General features: G+C 36.2%; 1 protein-coding gene across 1 annotated transcript in view; it reads right to left on the reverse strand.

Annotated features, from left to right (window-relative positions):
• Positions 1–23,331, reverse strand: part of SCAF8 (SR-related CTD associated factor 8) — a gene marked incomplete at both ends in the record, with an annotated part of 61,702 nt that overhangs the window by 17,366 nt on the left and 21,005 nt on the right. The window contains 6 exons of the mRNA XM_081997034.1: positions 5,128–5,304; positions 8,798–8,928; positions 10,598–10,754; positions 13,842–14,003; positions 16,650–16,694; positions 18,234–18,317. Of these exons, the coding sequence (XP_081853160.1) occupies positions 5,128–5,304; positions 8,798–8,928; positions 10,598–10,754; positions 13,842–14,003; positions 16,650–16,694; positions 18,234–18,317 (756 nt within the window). The remainder of the gene's footprint in view (positions 1–5,127; positions 5,305–8,797; positions 8,929–10,597; positions 10,755–13,841; positions 14,004–16,649; positions 16,695–18,233; positions 18,318–23,331) is intronic.

The following is a 23,331-nucleotide window of genomic DNA, read 5'->3' on the forward strand; positions in this document are numbered from 1 at the left end:
ATGTCCATGCATCTTTACGCCTTGGAAGTTTTCTGAAAAGCAGAGTTAATGCTGTACTACAAATCACCATAACTTCACAAAACCTGCTCTCAGAACTAAAAACTAAGAGGATGAGAACATAAGGCAGTAATTTTGAAATACCAAGGCAAAACCATCTCCAGTAACAAACCCTGATGATTCAGTAGCCCATCTTCTTTCTCTAGATGCTCTATTTACTCTCAATTACTTCAGTTCAGCAAGAAGAACAAAGCGTAAGCTAACTAAGAGACTGATAAATGAAGAACGTTTGGAACTATTTTCCCAATGAAATAATCTAAGATATATGAAAGCAGGACTGACTCTGCGAAAACATAGCAGAAACATACACCATCAAGTTTATCTGAGATGGGATGCTAAAATCCAGAATAACTATCGCCATATATATCTAATTCATTTAAATCAAGGTGGCTGCCTTTTTATTTTTTTCATATTGTTAGAATATTTTCAAGTAAAGCATTTCCAAAATGCTGCTGCTCTGAAAAAAACTTGCATTTTAAAAAACAACCAGTCTCATCTTTAAAATACTAATCATCGTGTACCTTCTGTCATGACACAGTAGAAAGGAAGATAACAGAGTATGTACTATTTAATCATCTGAGAAAAGGAACAAATGGGAAGTAGTCAAGAATTCATTATATGCAAAAAACCTATTTAGTTAAACTGGGGTCAGAGAAAACCAAAGAACTTACAGCCAAGATATGCAAATGTACAGCATGATTTTTGTTTAAATTTGTTTTAAATAACATAGTAGATATTAAAGGGAAAAATCTGAACTGAAATTATCTTCATTTTTAAATAAATTGCAACAGAATACTCTCTAAAATAATGCAACAGAAATTAAAACAAATTAAATATTAGGACACCTAGGTTAACCCACCACACACACACGCATATAGAAGTACAGAACTTTCCATGAATGCTACAGCTGTTACTTTGATTACCTAAGAAGAGAATATGTTCAGAAAAAGCAATCAGAATAATTAACGACATGAAAAAAGCTTTTTATTACAAAGGAGACAAAATTCTTCTCAAGTATAAGGATATTCTTTTTAGAAATTGAAATAAAAGGAATAGGACATAAATAGGAAACATTCATCAAAAATCGTTCCGTACCATAAGACAACTATACAGTCATGTAGTAAGATCATAGAACACACACATTCAAGTGTTGACAAAAGAAAGGAAATTTTCATGTAATGCATATTAATTTGTACAACTTATTACCACAAGATACTGTAGAGACTGAAGAGCTTGAAAACAAAGGATTAGAGAAGAACTGCCAAACTTATTAAAAAAAGATGGATACTTATGTATTCATAGGAAATATTTTCCTACACTATTTATTTTTGTTATCCAATTCATCATTGTATTATGGAATGAGAACCTAGCTTTACAGTTTTCCTTGGATCGTGATGCTTACTGTTTATTCACCATAAAAGCTGTCTTTTTTTTATGTCTGCCAACTCAGAACATTTGCCTTTTAGACATTGCCTCCAACCGTGTAAGTATTTGTATATCCACATCATGGCCCCATTCTCCATTCTCTCAACTCCATCACAAGTCTGTTCAGTGTCTTCCACGAAAGTACTCAGTATTTCTCATTACTGCATTCAGGAATTGCTAGATTCTCTAATTTTGCTGCTGCAGGTTTTTTTAACATGTTTAGGATCTGTCACTGTACCTCAGGTAAGAATATATCATCAATTTCCACTAGATGACAGTCTCTCTTCCATCCCATTCTTCATAAATCTTAGGATCACAGGACAGTCCAGGTTGAAAAGGACCTCAGCAGGTCTCAGTCCAACTTTCTGTTCACAGCAAGCTTAGCTGTGAGCTCAGATCGGGTTATTCAGGGCTTTATCCAGTTGAATCTTAGAAACCTCTTAGTTTCCAAGAATTGAGACTGCACAGTCTTTCCAAGCAACTTATTACAGTGCTTGACTGTCCTCATGAGAGAAAAGGTTTTCCTTATACCCACTCCAAACCCTTTCATTTCAATTTCTGTCGTCCATAATCCTGCTGTGAAGAGCCTAGCTTCATCTTCTTGATGACCTTTCTGTAGGCGCTGGGGGAGGCGCTGCTTTTAGGTCTCCCCCAAAGCTACCTCTGCCCCAGGTTGAACCAGCTCCAGTCTTTCAGAGAGCAAGTGCTCCAGCACTCCATTAAAGTCACTCCAGTTTTTCAATGTCTGTCCTGTACAGGGGTGGCAAAACTGGATGTGATACTCTAGATGCCGTCTAGAGTACATGAGATGATCTTTCCCATCAGTCAGCTGTGTTCACACAGCCCAGGATGTTGTTGGCCCTCTTTGCTGCCAGGGCACTCTGCTGGCTAATGCTCTGTTGTTATAAGTACACTTGTTAAGATCTTATTATCTTATAAAGACTAGAACCCCAGAGACTAAGCAACTGTATGATACTCAAACAAAGGCTGTTAACAGCATAGCGTTGCTGTTCATTGTACTGTTCCGACACCTTGGTTTTTGGTATTTGTATCTCTAACAGTATCCCTGCAACTGAGGCATTCTGTGTTAAATATGAAACTATTGCAAGCTCTCTAAAATGCACACAAACACTCTAGAACACTTCCAGCATCCTGGAAGATGACTAACAAAAAACTAGATCTGTTGTGAGGAAGCAAAGCATTCCCAAAACTTTCCTTCTTAAAAAGTTTCATTTGTAGTTTTACTTTATTTGGGCATGCTATTTCGACTTTGTTACTAGATACTTTGAAGCAGCCCCAGTCTGGCCCTGTCGACTGAGTCCTCAGTAGCAGCTGCAGTATACCTTTTGTTTTAGCTTAATCCAAATGAATCTACTTTATGTATTCAAGATTATTCTGCAATGTGAAAAAACATGTGGCACATATAAACAATCAAAAGTTTCACCTCAAAAGCACACTCCCAATTCAAACTAACATACTGATGTAGATGCTTCCAACAAAAGTAAGTATTGCCTTTATTAAGGCTGCCATGTCTAGTAAAAAAAAAAATATACAATTATAGAATAAAAGGGAAGTAAAGAGTCTAATAAATATAATTATATTATTATGACTCATGTTCTTCAGCTATTGGGAAGTGCAATTCAGGTGGCAGATGACATTGGTGCTGAGAAACCATTAGAAAAAGCAAGAAAAATTATCAACCCCAAAGCTTATCAGTGCAAAAATAAGATTGTGCATTAATATATATTAATGTATATACTCTTCTATATCTAGACTCAGAAATCCTCAAACCTCTGAAAAAAGAGAAAATAGGTATGGTAGTACTAATATTATATTTAAAAAAAAAAGAGGAAATTCTAAAACAACATGCTATTTCTGCAAAGCAGCCTAAATAATCTTTGAGTAAAAGCCTCAATGGACTAACAAGACATACATTATCAGTTTATTCATAGAGATGCTACAGAACACTGAACAAGGCATTTGAAAAGTATTATAATCAACACTACTTGTATAATGCGGAACTAAGGTACAGATCACATAGTATAAACGCAACTCTTCCACAGCTTACAGGAACAAGTCAACACTATATACCTACTGAAAGCTCGTAAATTATCACGCTGCCACAAGAATCCCTTTCACAACACTTACCTTCAAAGTCCCAGAAATCAGAGTCATGTACATTCACTCTGCTGACACCTTTCATGGCAGCAAGACTCCTGCATACTATTACTGGCATAAACTATCTAAAGAGCATCAGGCTGAACTCACTCAAGGTACAAAAACACCTCATCAGAATGCCAATTCCTTCAATTTGCGCCAGTTACTTGTCCAACATTCAAGACAGCCACATCTATGAGTACATCTATCCATATAAATGCCAGAATTGAAGTCTGCAGAATAAACCACAATATAATGCAGTATTCTTAATTACTTTTTCTATCTAAGTATTAAGGCAGTCCCTATTACCTGATACATTCAGTCCCTGTGATTATACCCTACTCGAGTTGATGCTACAGCTGTGATACAGCATGAGTACAGGCTATTTTTTCCTGACTTATTTTTACAGCTGCATTACTTATTATTTCAGAGATTTGCATTTAGCTGAACAAATTCTAGTAATATAAGATAAATGTCCTAAAACTTTAAACTCAGCACTTGTCAAGTTCTAAGCAGCTAACTGCCTGAAAAGGATTACCTGGGTTAGGAAAAAAAAAGGTTTTTTGCTTCTCTGACTTCCGTATTCTTATTATTTATTCATTCCAAGGCAATCCTACCAAGATTATCTACTCACATGCTGCTTATTCCAAAGATAATGGATCATGATTCATTTATTTATTTTTAAATCTTTGAGTAGCAGTTCTTCCTTTTTTATTGTACTGATATTATACTACTACTACTACTGCAACTGCCAGCATGGTTATTGCTACCTGGCATTCAAGTACATTAGTCTTGTTAAATTCATGCATTCTTTACTTATTTTTGTTTTAAGATAGGCACATATGTTGCAAAACACACAAAGTTTCCTTGCCTATGGTGTTTGGGGTTTTTTTACATTTTTACCTCCTTTTAAAAGTGTCACATGACTAGTTTTAACTACAATCACAAATCTATTTCTTCACTTACTATCACTTTGTGGCTAAAATTACAAGTTTCTTGCCATTTATAATGTAAGAAAATTGCAAGTCCAACCACGTTTTACTCTTCTGGGAAAATGGTGTATATGGATTTCTACATGTTTCCCTTTCATTAGCTTGTAAGAAATACCTCAGATCACAAACACAGGAAGGGGAAATACAAGACATGCTCAGTTCTCACTGCTGTGTTATAAAGGGTGAACAAATCCATGTAACAATGATTTAACTTTGCTAAATCAAATCCATCTTCATACTTGATGACCCTTACGGGTCCCTTCAAACTTGAGATATTCTATGAAATGCCATTTAGCCCTAAACTCATATAAAACTAGTATTTTCATTTATACTACTCTATATAGACTTTAATTTCACATTTTCAAGATAAAGTACTTTATAGTATATTCATGTACTTAAAATCTCTAAAGTCAAACCATAAAATCAAAAAGATTCTTTCACTTACACATATTTTAACAATAAATATTTCTTCAAACTTCTATTATTCTACTTCTACCTTATTAAAAGAGACACTCTGTTCCAGAGGATTAAGTGTGTTAGCAGCAGCAGCTGCAGCTGTAAGTTGTGCTGTGAGGGCCTGTAACTGAACAACAAGACCAGCATCCAAGGCTTGAAGTAGTGAAGGCTGAGGTTTCTGCTGCTGTATCTGCAGTGTCTGTATCAACTGCTGAAGCTGAAAGAGAAAAGATAACAAATGCATTAAACAAGAATTTATTTTTTTAAAAGCAAAAAATAAAAACCAAACTAGTCTTTTCCCCTTCCAATTAGGAAAAAAAAAACCCCAAACCTCAGGAATGCAGTATCATCTAACCTATGGCTATTATTTCATCTTAATTTGTTTTCATTTATGGCAAATTTTGTTCCCACTTACTGGCTAATTTGTTTTCTGTGGCTGATAAGACATGCAGATGCTTCTTCCTCCTAACTTGCTCTGACAGGTTGCATGATGACCAGTCATCACTCAGGATTTCCTGTTTTCTAGGGTTCCCCCTCTTCTGTTTCTCCAGTTTGATTCCTTCTGACCTGAAAAAAATCTGTTAGCCTACTCCAGCTCCCTAAGGGCCCACCTAGATTAGCAAAATCTGTATGCTGTAACATCTGTGTGTAAGAGAAAATAAAGTGGAGCTTGCAACAGTGCAGTTAAGCTGATGCAACATGTCTGTATGAAGAGCTTGCACTAGTGTCTCTGGATTAGTGACAAGGAAAAATCTCATGCTGAAACTCAGGTTTGCACTGACAGAATGCAATTCCCTTGCTATGTTAACAAAGTATAAAAGGCAATTATCCAGGAACTGGGAATATAATTTGACTTCTTGCAATGTCACAGACTTCAAGTATAGCACTTAGAATAAAAACTGCCTAGATGCAATGTTGAACCAGAAGCAGCAGCTCTGGGGCAACAGATGTACAGTAACAAAGTATGTTACAGTAAAAACAAAGTATGGGTAATGCCAAGAGACAGACGTTAAAAAAATATTACTTAAAAATAGTGTTGGGCATTTCAAATATTATTTAAAAATAGTTTTGGGGGTGGTGTGGTAGTTGGTGTGGTTTGTTTGTTTAAACAACTCCACTCGCAACCCAAGAGAGGTCTAGGATTATACTGGAATGAGTACTAAGTATTATCAGAGAAGGAACTTTCAAAAGTGTAGTGAATGGATCGAAGACATTTCACCAGAGCATATAGGGATACCCTAAAAGTCTCCTCCTTCAAATCTAGAAGATGAAAATAAAGAAAAATACAGTATCTTCCATGGGTGTTTTTAGAACAAATGTACAATCCAATTGCCTGGTATATCTTGATTTCCTTACTCCAACTTCCTACTTGTATATAACTTTTTAAATGGAGCTCTCCCAATGAGGAAATAAAAGGCTTCTTCATGTACAGATCTATTTATCTGTTGAACAGAGATGCTCCCACAAAATTGTACAGATTTACCTTAACAAAAAAGGAAAAAATACTATTGCTATGGAAAGAAGTCCTCTTAAAGTACCATGGAATTAGAGGAAGCAGTCCTTTGACCTTCCATGAGGTAAACCCCTGGAGCCTTAGCTTTGAATATTTCTGAAAAAAAGGCTAAGCAAATCCAAGTAGTTCAAACTATGCTGACATAAGACCCTCATTACTTTTACATCCATATTCCACCTCCTCATGGGGTTCACCACTGAACTCTTACAGGGTTCAATCCCTCCCTTCTTCATAGGGCTCACTAGAAACTCTGCTTAGCCTTATTAGGTTGATCTTCTTTTCCGCAATACATCAAGAATGTATAATCCTTTTTCAAGATTATTTTAGAGTTACCTTCTGACAATGTGAAACAACTCTTGCTATTCTTTAAAAACAGTTACACAGACTCCTTATACAGCAGAGCCTCTGAAAATGCTTCAATTATTGTTCTACCTCACCAAGAATTTTCACTGATTACTGCCAACAGGCAAAGCTGAAGAGCTCCCCCATCCCTTCTTGGCTGATCCAGAAAAGATGAGCAAATATGGCTGGTCCACCTTGTGTGTTGCTCTGAGTAGGAAGGAATCAAACTGTAGAAGCAGAAAGGGAAGCCCTAGAGTGAGAAAATCCTGGGTGGTCACCGTTCTAGCCGTTTTCATATTTTTGTTGATTACATATTTCTTACTCTGCCCTCACCTATGTCTAGACTCTCAATTTACCTGCATGCATTCTCACCCATAACACACAATCTTAAGATGAAATCAAGGACTTTGGAGCTGGAGGGTAGGGGTAGGGAGTGGAGTAGCTTGGATAACAGGAATAAAAGGGCTGGACAGGATGAAAGCAAATGTTGCAGTTCACCTACCAATCACAAAGATCTGCATGTACATACTTATTGGGTACCCAGTCTGTCTCCACACTTTTCGTTAAAGACCATCTTTTCCCTCTCCCAAAATCCATTCTCTACTTTATTTTACCATTTTGAGATATATATGCAAATGTTATTCCTTTGTGATCTGCTGCCTTTAAAACTCTAATTCGCTCTCACCTTCATAAGAAGTTTTGCTTTTGCTTCATCCTTTTCTTTTTTTCAGAATACTCTCTAGGTAATAATCTTTAAAATTACCTTACTGACTTTCCATATATTTCTCATTCTCACTTCACATCTCTTGTTTAAGAGGTATTCCACTATCCTTCCTCCACATTTCACAAAGTATCCCACAGACTCATTTTGCTCTGCTTTTCAATGACCCATCAATTTCTTTCAGTGTAATCAGATGAAAATACTCCCTCTGCTTGAATTATGAACAACTGCAGACAAATCAGCTGGATACTGTAAAACTATCTCACTACATGAAGTTGTAGTTATTGTCAGCATCAGTGCTTTGTAATAGTTCACTTGTGACTGCTTCTCATTCACATGCATGGTATTTTTGTTTAGTAGCCCAGCAGATGAAACATCCTATTCCTCAGTCTAAATCAAAACCATAATGCCAAAGTTATGCTAGTGCCAGAGTTCTAGCATAAAGTGAAAAACAATGATCTACATTTTTACAGAAAGCCAATTGTGTGCACTCAACTTATGTGGCTGCGGGTTAACAAGCAGTTCAATGCTGCACATGAAGTCACTTTTTTGGAGTTGAGCATTTAGAAACTGAGGAACACAATCACTTCTAAGACCTTATTTTTGAATGCTGCAAAATAAAAAACATATTTTGCTGGTGGAAAGACAAAAAAAAAAAAATTGACGCACGATGTACTTCCAGAATGAGTACATCCCCATTATATAATTCTGTAAAATGTTTAGCTTCTTGGGGCATCCAGCAGAGAAATATGCTTAAAGTCTCATTCATTTTTATACCTATATCCATTAAATCTTAATGCTGCTCTTGATTTAGTCATCTGCACTACTACATAGAAAAGAAAAGTATGTATTACAGACCTTCTTATCTGAAGTCATATTCCGTGATACTTTTAAAGAACAAAGAGGGTTGGTTACAAGAGGAAACAGGAAGTTTTAGTTTACCTGGAACTTACTTGTGATGAACAACCTCATGGGATAGTTAGATGGATACTAGACACAAAATTAAGAGATTTTGTGTTTTTAAAAGATAACTTAAGAGATAATTAAGAGATATTCCTGAAAGCAATATTCCTTAAGTGTCCCTTGAAGACACAAAATATCAGTGTACAGTGTAACTGTCTAGAAAATATTTACCTGTTGGCCTTGAGGACTCTGTAAAATCTGTGCAACAGCAGCAAGGGTATCTGTATTAGCAATCTGAGATACCCAAGGATCGGGTAAACTCTGCACCACATTGGCTGGAGTAACTGGAGTCACAGGTGTTCCTAAAAGAGAAAAAATCCAATACTCCAGAATATTTTAACATAGAGACTTAGAAATAGTGATAAAGAAGGAAAAAAAAAAGTGCTGTTATTAAATACTGAGAAAACACTGCATTAACATCAATTGAAACCGTTTTTCTCACACACACACACACAGAGCACACAGTGATAACACAAACTCATGTCAACATGCCTCAAATAGCAGGATTACTTTGTGTAAGTGTAATTCACAGCTCTTTGCACTACTGACCTATGGGGACTACTAACAAAAACACTGACGAATGGAAAATAAATAGGTTTCACAGAGTAATCCAAAACACTTAGTGGAAACATCATATACCAAATTACAATTGTTAGCAATCTACTCAGAAACGTCTGTTAGTCCAGAACTTATTGGACTTGCACTTTATCCCCAGGAGAAGACTTAAGGATTCTACTAAAAATTTTAACATGCAGCAGTTGGATTCATGAGGATTGCTTGTTTTATCATGTTTTCTCAAGAGGAACACTGAGACTAAATCAGCAATCTGATAATTAGTTTCATGCCATAATCCAGAAGAATCCTCCATCCCTGCAAATACTCCTGCTTTTAGCTCAGAAGGAGAGATATGCTGATGAATGCTAAATGTAAATTACTAGATTACGGTTTTAAAAGACAATTTGCACCAGAATTTTAAAAAGCCTTAGAGTAAAGCTATGATTTCAACAATTTAAAGCAATCAAACTAATGATAATAAAAAATATTGAGACGTAAAATGCAGTAAATCCAATCCAAGAGCTGGAACTTCCACATATTTACACACACCAATTAAAAATAAGGTGGATTTGTCCACCTCAATGCTTTTCAGCATGGGATTAGCAAAAGGTGGGTGACAAAAGCAGATCCGTATGTGCCAAAACCCAATTTCCGTACATAAAATTTTCTATACATCCCAACCTTGAATGAAAAAAATCTCTACAATGTGAAAAAAGTTGGAAAGCTAGTTTCCTGCCATCTACCCACATAAGGAAGGAAGATGCTTACAGCACAAAGTGATCAAGTCTGCATGTATAATATCATTAGCATTTGGTAACTTAGGACATACTCCATGAGCAGTTTTTTTGCTCCCATGACTCTCCAGCTTGATTTCTGGCCCACATACTTCAGATATGAGGCAGAAAGAAGTACGTCGCTGGCTGCAGCTTATATTGTCAGTGTGTTTTTTTTCCCCTTGAAATCACTGTCTGTTGGCCAGTAAAAGTAAAGGAGCACTGTCTGACATTATCCAGCAAGCTCAATCCTATGGATAGCAAAAAGATACTGATGTATTCTCTTTCATTTCTCTCAATTGTGGGACCACTAATTAACAAAGATTGCATTAAGTGCTGTGTTGGGTTTTTAACTCTGTCAGTGATTTACTGTTTTGACTTTCGAGCGCAAAACTAGGTCTTATTGCACTGTTACTGAAGCTGAATATATTGATAATACACAGTTGGAAAGTAAACACAACAGGCTGCCTCTTGTTTCTGCTGTTTCCCTGATATAAATGCTGGCTATAATGTATTTCTTTCTAGCATTCATCTGATTTGTCTAAAGGAACCCAGCAAGATTTTTCAGCACATTAACAGCCAACATACCAAAGCTGACACAACTGTTTTGGTTCAAAGCATGATTTTAACCTGTTTTTGTTACCTGGTGTATTGTTGCTCATAGCAGCTGTAGTGCTGGGCAAGACAGGGGTCACAACTGGAGGAGGAATTCCTGCTGCCATATCTAAGAGAGGCTGAATAATTTCACTCTTGAACACATTATTCTTCTGCCATAAATTTAGCACTCTAACAATTTTACTCTAAAATGAAGAAAGGATAACAAGAGACATGAGTCATGGTTATCTTTCTTGTTATTATCAATTATGGAATTCTTAACTAGCAACGTCAATATGTCTAGATTGAAGCACCTATAGGTTTACAAACAGTAAGAACCATAAGAACAGTTATACTGGGTCACACCAAAGAAGTCTAAGCTATGAACCCGAGGCTGACCCTAGGCAACAGTAAAGATACCCTATGCACATAGTGACAGTTTTGTCTCAATGAAAAATGAAATATATTAAAACAAAACAAACATATCTGGCTCTTTTGTACTCTTACTCTTGGAAGATGGTATGGAAGGAAAATTATTTTAAGGAAGCATTTTAAAGCATAATTAGTAATTAAAACAAGGTATTATTAGTCTCCTAAACTTTTATAGTCAACATATATGAATGCAATTCTGATCTACCTATGAACCAAAATTATTTATGTCCACTGAAAAATGGACATATACTAATAAGAGTGCTAAATATTTTTATTAGAAAAGTAGCTTAATATTTTGCAAGCTCTCTTGATGAAGTGAGGAATTTAAAAGTTTAAACTGGAACACAATTCCCTGCCTATTGAAATTATGAATATTATGAAGTAATATTAAAAAATGTGGATCATGGGGAAGGAAAAAAATCAAAATGAAGACTTTGTACAATTCCGTAGGAATTGTTCAGCTTGCATTTCTATTACATTTCTATTCTATTGTTTTGATCTGCTCCCAAACGTTTCCTTTTCTTAGCAAGCAAGGTTTTGCTTTATTTTGAAAGGTTGGATAGAAATATATGTGATAGAAAAAGACACCTTGCTTATTCAGGGGCAAAAAAACAGTTAGTTGTATTATAAAGAGCAGAAAGTTCTTCATAAGATCTTGTGCTTGCAGTCACAAAAGTGGTTTAATGATTTAATTTCTATAAAACATAAACATAGAGTACTTAACCAGAGTGTTTAAACCAAAGGAAAAAAAAGTCTGTGTGCCCAGAACTCCAAGAGGATACCTAACTTTAACAGGGAGAAGTGCTGAATTTTCACTGCATGGAAGATGTAACTTAAGACTTCCTTTAAAGAAATCTCTGAAGGCTTCCTTTCAGCATTACATTATGCAAGTCTTTTTTCGTTGAAAGTTTGTTTTATAAGGCAGCCTTTGACAAGTCCATCACAGGCTCTAACTTCCCTCTTCTATCCAAAACAGGAATAAAATATTACTGTGCCTCAGTATCTATCTCCCCCTTGGACTTGCCATGGCTGAGCCAGATGAAGGAATCGGGGGGGGGGGGGCAGGGTTGAGTGTGTGTTACTTTAAATGAAGTGATATTGTACTTCTGCCTGGTTTAAAAACAAACACCCCCACCCCGATTTGCTCATGTAAAGATAACTGTTGTGTTTTTCCATTATGCCTTTTAATCAGCTTAAACATCAAAATGCTACCAAACAGGTACACACCTTGGAATCTCTGAGAGCACAATCTTTTTCTTGGTCAGATATATATGGTAACTACTTTCACAGTACACAGACTTTCCTGTACTACTGAATCCATATGCAAAAAAGCAACAAGACTTCAGCTTGCAAAATACATTTCCCCTGAGGTGAAAATCATCGTAAAAATGAAACTGATAGGAGCTTTACAGACCATAAACAGACAATGTTTTAGTATCCCTCTTCACATCAAACACTTCTAATATGACACGAGTTGCCATACATTGAAATATCACAGGATAAGTGGCTCTATTTCTTATCCTTCAATAAATTTACTATGTTTTTTAAAGCCAGACACAAACTGAGTAGTTGCGCCCATCCTTCTGCAAGCTCTTCTTCAGCAAGTCAGGCTATTTCTGTGTTCGTGTATTTCCCAGTTATTAAGCTAAATGATTATACATAACAAATACTGCTTAAGGAATACAACTAAATGAAGAAGAAAAGTTAACTACCATGCCTATATACATATATAAAATACCATGAAATAGAAGCAACACAAGTTGATCATATAGATAACCTAAAACTAGACTGGAAAAAAGCCATTTAACTTAAATAACCTGTTCAGCAGCACCTCCGCACTCAGTTGCAGAAGGTAAGACAGACATCCATAGCAGTTTTTCTAAACACTTAAAATTTGCAGATCCCAACATATTTTTTTTCTAAACACTTAAAATTTGCAGATCCCAACATATTTTCCTGCAGAGGTTCTAATTCCTCTAAAAAGGCAGGAATCCTAAGACAAATACAGGAGACACACAATGGCTGAACTTGCCTTAATCACCTTCCACAGATGCCTTGGGTTTTCAGATTTTTTGTTGAAAAATACAGCTGTAGGAATGCATGCAACTATTCAAAGAATAATGCATCTTTCTCTTCCTGCAGCATCATGCCTCACTTACTACTTCACTTAATGACTATTAGACAAAAGCTCTTAGCATTTCCCATCTTTTTGTAATTTTTCAATTCAATGAGAAAAAACTCTAGCTATTGTAAGATCAGTGACAAATACGAAGGAAGTTCAACTGCCTGCATGCTCTGTTATTTCCAGCCAACCTATTATAAAGATACTTTGGTAGCGATCTTGACTACTGTGGTCCAAGGGAACAGATGAACTATTGGGTCAAACTATTCAACTCGGGCATCATTCGGCTGTTGCTTGATTCAGTATCAAAGGAAAGAGAACTTTTAAGAGACTTCTCTGTTTTTCTATTGCTCCTTCAGTCCAAAACACACTAGCTTGTACTGAAGATACTGCTACCAAGAAAGATATTTATTCCTTGACACTACACAAAACCTGCTCACTCATTTTCTCACTAAAGAGAAGACTAGAATAAGAAACTGACTGCAACTCCCTGTCCTACCACATGTGTGCTTAATTTTTTCCCATCAAAATACATTAACTCAAATCCATCCAGTCTTCCCAAAAACCTTTCCAAAAGTCTAATTCATCTAATTGGATGTGTCTTCCCCCATCCCTACACTCAGACAAGCATAATTAAACAAACACATATAAATGTGTAAGTCTGTAATTTATAAACTTTATTCTTTACAGGTAACATACTAAAGACCATTTTAATTAGAAAAATCTGTAAGTGCTTTACCTTGTCATCCCCAGGACAACGGTACAAGTTCTGGAAAGTGCTGATGATGTTATTGCTGAATCTTGGAGCAAATACATCCTTTTCTTGTCCAAACTGATGCCGGGACTGTCTCACAATGGAGTCAATGACATACAGACCAGGTACCTTGTATTCTGGTTTGCACTACAAAAACCCAATCGTTTAAAATATGCATATATGAAAAATAACAAAAACCATTAATGGCAGAGTAAATATGAACAGTCCTCTCTAATTTTTAAATGGGTCAAAGTATTACTAAAGTGCTCTCTATTTAATAAAATTGTCCTGAAAAAATGAAACTCTCTCTAAAATAGCTAGCCTTTAATGTTCAAATTAGTATATTTATGTTTTCTGCAAATACATAAATGGTTTAAAATCAATTTCCTACCACTAAAAATATTAGCTTTTTAGAATCTAGCTATTAAGAGTTAGCACGTGAACCATATATCCTTTCTAAATGCACACATCTATTTTAAGAGAACAGCATAAATCATAACCAAATTCTTAATAGTACATTTGGACTAGCTGTAAATAGAACTCAAAATATTTTTGTCCTTCTTTACGATCAAAGTTAACATTAACGTTAACATTTGTTTATTTATTTTACATCGTCGTAATTAGTGTGTGGTATATCCCCTCCTCCCCCACCAGAACAAAAACATATTTATGTAGACATATGTTTGAGCATATACCAGTGATACTTATTTTAGAACTCTGAAAAACTTGCATAATTTACAAACAGCATAGTATTTATAAAACACGTCTGCTAACTACAACACTAATTTCTTAGGTAATTTTACTGAACAAGCTAAAATTTTTGCCTTTTAATTGCAAAGTAATTGCACCAGACTATTGCAACCAGTTTTAAGACGGAAAGAAAAGTGGTACAAAAATATAATGAAGCCATCACCAGAATATACTATGACATAGATTCACTTCATGAACATTGGTTGTACACAATATCAAACAAGGTACTATGGAAAACATGGGAAAGTACACTCATTCCCCCTCTGGTCCAGAGAGTCTATAAACATATTATGCAACACATTAAATTCATAATCTGTAATACAGTGCCAAAGAAACTCTTCAGACTACTAATTTTATTATAGCCTAGACACAAACTTCCTGTTTTGAAAAGTGCTGATTTGCTAGTTTTTTCAACCTTGATAAAGCATTTATTTAGGGTCTAAACATAGTTCAGGGTATTTAAGAATACTCTGAATACCAGAATACCCTGGTACTTAAGAATATTAAGTACCTGTGGCATCATTTTAAGAATAAATGTGCATTATCAAACTTACAAAATTGAAACCTAATTCAACACAATACACTGTCTTCAGAGAATCACTTAATGTATTGTAGCTACTGAAATTTTACCTAAGTTATTACCAAAAATAACAGTGTTCTGCACACAGGACAGGCATACAGCTTTTCACAATATTCAAACTAATAAAACACACAGATATTTAGTAAGAAAACTCTGCAAATATGTTAGGCAGATGTATTCAAAAACACGGCACATACAGAAAGCAAAAGATGATAATTAACATAACAATACAGATGATTAAAAAAAGACAATAAAAAATTAAATAAAGAAGAAGAATTACAACTGAGGCAGTGAGACTAAGTATCCCTAACCTCAAATGTGACTGCTTTTACACAACTACTTGATGAAACACTAACAGTGATGGTAAAGTATACCACTAGTGTTTACTACTGCCATGAAACATACATATGACACTTTTTCCACATAGGACTGATGTTCTAGTACCTAAATAATTAATTCATGAACTGTTCCGAGACAGTTACAAACACCAGACTGAAGCTGAACCCTGTTTACATTGTCCAACCACTGCCAAAAGTTACTGCAGCACACACTGGGCACCAAGGAATAAAAGGTAAGGAGGAAGACAGGTTACTGACACAGAGCAATCTAGACTGCTTCGTAAAATGGACGACAAGAAAAATTACATCCAACATTACAACAGTAAGACTAACTTCTCTAGCTTGTTTGTCAAAATAAAAAGGCAATATAATCATAATTTACTCCTATTGACAGAAGGAGAGAAATTGAGTACCAAAATGATCGATTGAACAATCGGATACAATGCAGACAAGCAGGAAAGACTCACAAATTGGAATCCATGCACTTCCAACTGGAGGTAAAATGCAGTTTTACCCAAGAATAATTAACTGTCGTAAGAAAACAAAATGCAGTAAAATTCTTTGTTACTCAGAACCTTTAAATTAATACTGCATCTTCCAGTAAAGAAATTCCAGTCTAGCCATATAAATATTTTTTATTACTAACAGGAAGCACCGACTAACATGCTACATCTCCTGCTACACAAAAGATGCTGCTGAACGGTCATCTTCCCTTCAGCTTTAAAATTTACAGGAAAAGCTAACAAAAAAGCAAACACAACTGTCACTCACCAAACCACCGTCAATTCTTTTCCTGTTAGGTGTTCACACAGGCTACACTGACAGCCTCTTTTAACATCAAATGAATACATACAGAACTAGTCCTAAGACAGTATCCACAGTCATTCAGATCAAAATACATCATAACTACAAAATGAGGAAAAAGTACCTGCCTTTCTGCATCATGGGTTATGATCAGCTACTGATTACTAGCAGAAATTGAATGTGACTAAAAGCTGAAATAAACTAACATGTCAGAACAATATTAATCCATAGGTGTACCTAAAACCCAAGGATGTTCAACACTCTGCAATCCAAAATGAGGAAATTCTCAGTGCTAACACAAAATACCTGTGACTGACTTACCTTTTGAATGAATTTCTCAACACTCTGTACAACGTGCTTGTAAAACTGAAAAATAAAATAATATTTCAACAAAGGAGAAAATGTGAAGATGCATATACTTGTTCAAGTCATGCAATATTGATAGAAAAACCAGAATTAGAAACTTTGGTTGATTAACCAGCAATCTAATAGCTACAGCTGAGTATGCTGTCTTCCTTAGAACATTTAACAGCATATAAAAAAGCTAAGCTCGCTTTTTCTTGCCTTCTGAAGGCTTTTTACACTGGATTTTTTTTAATAACATGTGCTTATATAGTAAGAACTAAGAGAATAATATAGTTGTTCCTTCAAAAACATGGTTATTTCATTGTACACAACTGAAGATGTCAGCCGAACGTTACTAAGCATAGCACTACTCTAGTTCATTTACTTTGCAACTGTTCACTTTAATAACCTAAAAACATGAGTATAGGAAGACCTTATAACATCTACTGAATACTTTTTCTTTAAAATTGGCCTGTTTAGGTTGGTTTGTTTTTTTTAAAATCTCACATATCATCCCAATATATCATCTCAATAACTGGTCTACGGAATTAAATGTTATTGAAATTGTAATAGTGGAAGCAGAATTTCCAAGTTAAATACATGATAAAACATTTTAGCATAATTTAGATTTTTAATTTATAGAACCATTTACTATCATTTATTACTTATTTATGTTGAATACAAGTGTTTATCATTTTTGTTATACTGCAACACATAGACTTTAATTTATATAGATTTATTTAAGAAAGCCAGTGAATTTCACTCTTCTGTCAAATTGCTCTCTCTCCAAACTACACAAAACACCAATATGGATTTCATTATCTGAAAATGTATCTGCATTCTCAGCAGAAGAATGTAGATAGGAAGAGCATAAGTTCATGGCTTTTTTGCTTTTACCCTATCCTCTTTTTCACCTCTCCAGCTTTCACCGAGTTTTCATTTGTTTTAATGCTTAACACTAATGGCATACCTTTTTCCTTCATCATTTTTCAGTGCTGTTTTGTGCTGCTCGACTGCTGTTTGGCCATTAGTTTTACTTCATGGCAAGAAAAGTCTTTAATTAGCATACTAATGCTAAAACTTCACAATCTGTATCCAAGCAACATAAAAAATAAGATCTATGAACAACACCCAAGAAAAGGTATCCTAGGAATTTATAAAAAGGAAATAAAACTTAAACAATTACATTGATCCAAAGGCCCACATATCTGACATTGGGGGTGGAACTGTAGTTTTATATTTATTCAGCTGTTCTCAGGCAATGTCAGTATTTCCTTTTTAAACTGAGGAAAAAACCCTGTCTTTCAGATCTGACTGAAGAGTCAAGTTGGTGTAATTCTCTCTCACATATGACAACCAGCAAATGAAAGTCACACAACAAATTAAGCCTTCTGCTGCAGTCCTGAAAATCCTATTATGATCACATTTGACTATAACTTGGAAATTGTACATACAACAAGGGAGGTGGAAAGTTCTGAAGCAAGTTCTTTAAGCTATTCAGTTATTTTGACACACATAAGAAATGGAAAGGAAGTCAAAAGAAGTTAGCCAACTTCTTACCTTTATAGCCTTGATTGCTGCCTTGGTGATCTGTGTCATTTTGGCTTTAGAAATGGGTGGCTTATAATCATTTAGCGAGTATAACTGCCAAAAAAAAACAAACCCAGTTATCAGAAATATATTCTGCAGCTGTAAGGAGTGTAAAAATACATTATTTTTCTACAAGAAAATGCCACTTTTAATTTTAATTGGATTTTAAGTATATATTACACCAGAAAAGCCATTCTTGTTTAAGAAAAAAATTAAAAGGCCCAATAAAATATAACGTAACATCCAAAATGCTTAAAAGATAACAGGTTTTTCTTTGCAATGGTCACTATATACCTAGTTTTACTAGCACTAAATACAGCAGACACCTGCAGGTGAAGTTACAAAGGAAATATATACAATGTGCAAATATAGTAGCTCTCATTAAGTTTTTCTTTCTAGGGCAAAAAAGTATTTGAATACCTTTATGGAAGCATAAAAGAAGCTTAATCAAATACTTACTATATGCATCATCATATGCCTGCTGAATCAAATCTTTTTATATTCCATTAAACAAAAAAATCCAGCCCAATGAGAATAAACATGTAGCCATTTTGACACTTAAAACAGCAGATTTGGAAAAAGTATAGACTTCCTTCATTCACTGCGTTAACTCGGAGAAATAATGTATCAGAAATATTATAAATGCTTAAGCAAAAATCCAGCTGGCTTCTCAATTTTAAACACAGCTTTGTAACTTCATTAATATCTAACTACCAAAGCAGCCACAGTACACAGGTAGCAGAATTTTGCAACAATTTTCTCCCAGGATGCAGAAATAACTCTATTCTTTTTACTAGTACATACATCTCCTGGCAGAAGCAATCCAGCATGACAGATACTCATCAGAAATTTGCTATATAGTGAGAACTGTACATGAACTAACTCCATAGCTGTGACTGATAGGTGGTAATTGGAAACAATTCCTTCCTTCACACTGACTCAGGACTCCATCATCCAATGCTATTTACATGCTGTGAAAACCTCTGATTATTCACAATATATGGCTTTGCACAAAATGCTGCTCTTCTCTCCTTCAACTCTAGGTGTTAACAGACAAGAGACTGCCTAGTATTTGCTGCTTTCATACATAAAAAGATACAAAATGCCAAACCAGTTTTAAGGATATTCTTAACTTACATTGTATTTTTGTTTGTAACACACGTTTAGAAGCACATTAGCTCAAAAATAGAGCCCTGATAATGGGAATGATCATCCGTACACAACTTTTTATTTCCTTCCTGAAGACTGGAATAATTGGAGTTTTTCCATAAAATGCTCATTGAAACAGAAACAAGGTCAAAAGACCCCTCTCCTCTCCTCCTACACACCCTGAGCAATGCAATATATTGTACTAGATTAATATCCATACAGATATTAACAACACCTTTAACTTCCTAAGATTCATTCAACTTTTGGCAAACCACTAGCTCAGAAAACATAATTCAGAATTGTTTACATTTAGCAAAGGAAAATGTAACAGTAAACAAGATCACACAATGGAAAGGATTAGACAATCTTAAATACAGGTCATGCTTCCCTAGTTGCTTATAATAATTAACTGCTCTGAAGCTAACGAGCAGATATTCTTCAGTCGTATTTGAGTTTCCAAGAGACAAGGATTTCTTCTCCCTGCAAACATGAGATGCTTTTCTATCCTTCCCTGTCAAAAACAGTTTTAGTTAAAACTTCGGATAGCTGTCAAAAGACAAACTGAAAAAAAATGGTCTGTCCAAGCATAAGCATCTGTCTTCTCAGCTTGAAAGGATTTCCATTAAAACAGTGACATTATAACCAGTTCAGAGCTAGACACCCTCTTTTAAAACAACTGTTACTACTTCTCACTAACGCTAATTGCTGTTGCAAAATATTCTGAATTACTTATATGCTTCTTATACAACAAAAAGCAATACACTTCTGGAATTCAAATATATAAATGCTATTCACTACCACAGGGGAAAGGGAGAAGAGAGGCAGAAAATCAAGAGTCTCCAATCAGTTTCTTCTCCTTTATACTCATTGTTCAACTTCCAGCTACTCACAGGTGATTTACCAGACTGGGTTGCTCATAGTGGCTACTGGCTTGGCTGGATGATGTGCAACTACAGCTAAACTACTTCTGGGTCCTCAACAGTGCCAGAAACATTTTGCTTGCATTCAGGCAGTGCCTTCACTGAGTCAGTTTGGGTATTACTGGTCAGAACTCTCAAAGCCCAAAATACTAGTAAAAGCAACTAGTAAAAGCTCACAGATATGTGAGCAGGTATCAAATCAGCCTAGATTGAAGAAGCCACCTTGCCAATCCGAAAACAGTCCCTGAAGCGATAGGAACAGTAGCTCCTTCACCTAAGACACACACAGCTATAAGGAGGCAGAACCACGGACCAGTCCATCAGCTTTGAAATGATCAGGAGAAAAAAAGGGGGACAGGACAGTTCAAAGCATCAAGAAAGCTACATCACAGTGCTGGAAAACACAGAAAAGTTGCACACAACTGATTCTGAAGCATCAGCTGCATGCAGTCAGGAATCTTAGTACGACACATCCGGAATATGCCAAAACACAACAGGATAATGTGGGTTGTTGCTAGCATCCCGTTACTGTATTCCAGGTAGCAGAGAGGCAAATTTACCATTAAGAACAGATAATTCAAGTTAGAAAAGGAAAAAATGAACCAAAAGAAACAGCAAAATTAGCAACATACTTCTGTAGAGAGAGATTTTTGGACAATGGATACACCTCTTCCAGGTTTTAACAGCCATTTAAAGGAAAACAGAAATGCCAAATTTCCACAATTTGTGGAAGAAGCCAAGAAAAAAAAAAATCCTTTTTCTGAATTTTTTTGCCTTAATTGTCTTTAAGAAGCTGTTGTGGTTTAACCCAGCAGGGAGCTAAAACAACCAACACACTCCATCCCTCCCCCGCAGCAGGATGGGGGAGAGAATCGGAAAAAAGATAGAACTCGTGGGTTGAGATAAAGACAGTTTAATAGAGTAATAGTAACAGTAATAATGATAAAAGACCATATGAAACAAGCGATGCACAACACAACTGCCTACCACCCACTGACCGAAACCCAGTTAGCTCCCAAGCCACGGCACCTCCCCAGCCAACTTGCCCAATTTATAATGCTCAGCATGACGCCGTATGATATGGAATATCCCTTTGGCCAGTCTGGGTCAGTTGTCCTGGCTGTGCCCTCTCCCAACTTCCCGTGCACCTCCAGCCTCCTCGCTGGCAGGACAGAGCATGGGAAGCTGGACAGTCCCTGACTGCTTAACAACAACTAAAAACATCAGTATGTTACCAACATTATTTTCATCCCAAATCCAAAACACAGCACTATACCAGCTATGAAGAAGAAAACTAACTCTATCCCAGCCGAAACCAGGACAGAAGCTTTTAATTTGCTATAAATACATTTCATTTTGAGAAGTACATTCACTTGGAAAACTGGTGATTTAGATCTGTCAGTGCACAGCAGAAGTCTGAAGTAGCAGCATTTGTACAAGGAACAAAGGGCCCAGTGTGAAACACCTACTTGCAATTTTGCAACATTTAATGCAATATTTCCTTTTTTTAAAAATTACTATTCCAGTTTTACTTAAAAAATTTAAAAATGTGACATTTCTTAAAATTTCTTAACTCAATCTTTTAGTATTAAACAGAATTTAACTACATAAAACACGGACCTCCCCGGCATCGTTTAATCCAAATGAAAGAGCGCCAAAAACACCCCCACTTTTCTGAATACAGATCTTCTAACATGCACAAACATCTTCCTCAATACGTACTGAAAGTACATGTTGTCAGATCTATCTTCAGCAAATTCATATTTTTACATTTATTAATAGTCAATCAGGAATCCCTCTTCACTTAGAATCAGTTTGGGTCAGAAAGGACCTTTAAAGATCACCTGGTTCCAAGCCCCCTGTCATGGGCAGAAACATCTTTCACCAGATCATACTCCTCAAAGCCCCATCCAGCTTGACCTTGAAAACTTCCAATGATGGGGCATCCACAACTTCTCTGGGAAACTTCTTCCAGTGTCTCACCACCCTCATCGTAGAGAATTTCTTCCTTATATCTAATCACAACCTATCTCCTTTTCGTTTAAAACCGTTTCCCCTTGTCCTATCACTACAGGCCCTGCTAAAAAGTCTCTCACCCACCGACTTTCTTATAAGCCCCGCTTCAGGTACTGCAAGGCTGCTGTAAAGTCTCCCTGGAGCCTTCCCCAGGCTGCACAGTCCTGACTCTCTCAGCCTTTCTTCACAGGAGACATGCTCCAGCCCTCTGATCATTTTCCTGTCTCACCTCTGGACCTGCTCCAACAGGTCCATGTCTGTCTTGCGCTGGGGATCCCAGAACTGGACACAGCACTCCAGGTGGGGTCTCGCCAGAGCAGAGTAAAGGGAAAGAATCACTTCCCTTGATCTGCTGGCCACGCTTCTTTTGATGCGGGCCAGGATATGAGTGGCTTTCTGGGCTGCAAGCACACATTGCTAGGTCATGTCTGATTTTTCATCTACCAATATCCCCAAGTGCTTCTCCTCAGAGCTGCTCTTAATCCATTCATCACTCAGTCTGTACTGATGCTGGTGATTGCCCTGACCCAGGTGCAGGAGGACCCTGCACTTGGCCTTGTTGAACTTCATGCTGTTCACATGGGTCCTCTCCTCAAGCTTGTCATGGTCCCTCTAGATGGCATCCCTTCCCTCAAGCTTATCGACCGCACCAAGGACACGCTCAATCCCACTATGTCACTAATAAATTATTTAATATTAATAGTATGGGTCCCAATATAGACCCCTGAGCGACACCACTTGTTAGTGATCTCCACTTGGACATTGAGTCATTAACTGCAACTTTGGATGCTGCCATCCAGCCAACTCCTACCCATCGAATAGTCCATCCATCAAACCCATTTGCTCTACTGCTAAGCTGGCTAGTGAACTTGGTTGCCTCTAGTAATGAAAACTTTGGCATAGATGATTTTTAAGATAGTGGGCATTTCAAGATATCATATATTCTTCAAATCTAGTTAAAGCAAAATAACTGCTATTTATTC

The sequence above is a fragment of the Phaethon aethereus genome (genome assembly GCF_964289735.1).
Source record: "Phaethon aethereus genome assembly, chromosome: 3".
NCBI lineage: Eukaryota > Metazoa > Chordata > Aves > Phaethontiformes > Phaethontidae > Phaethon > Phaethon aethereus.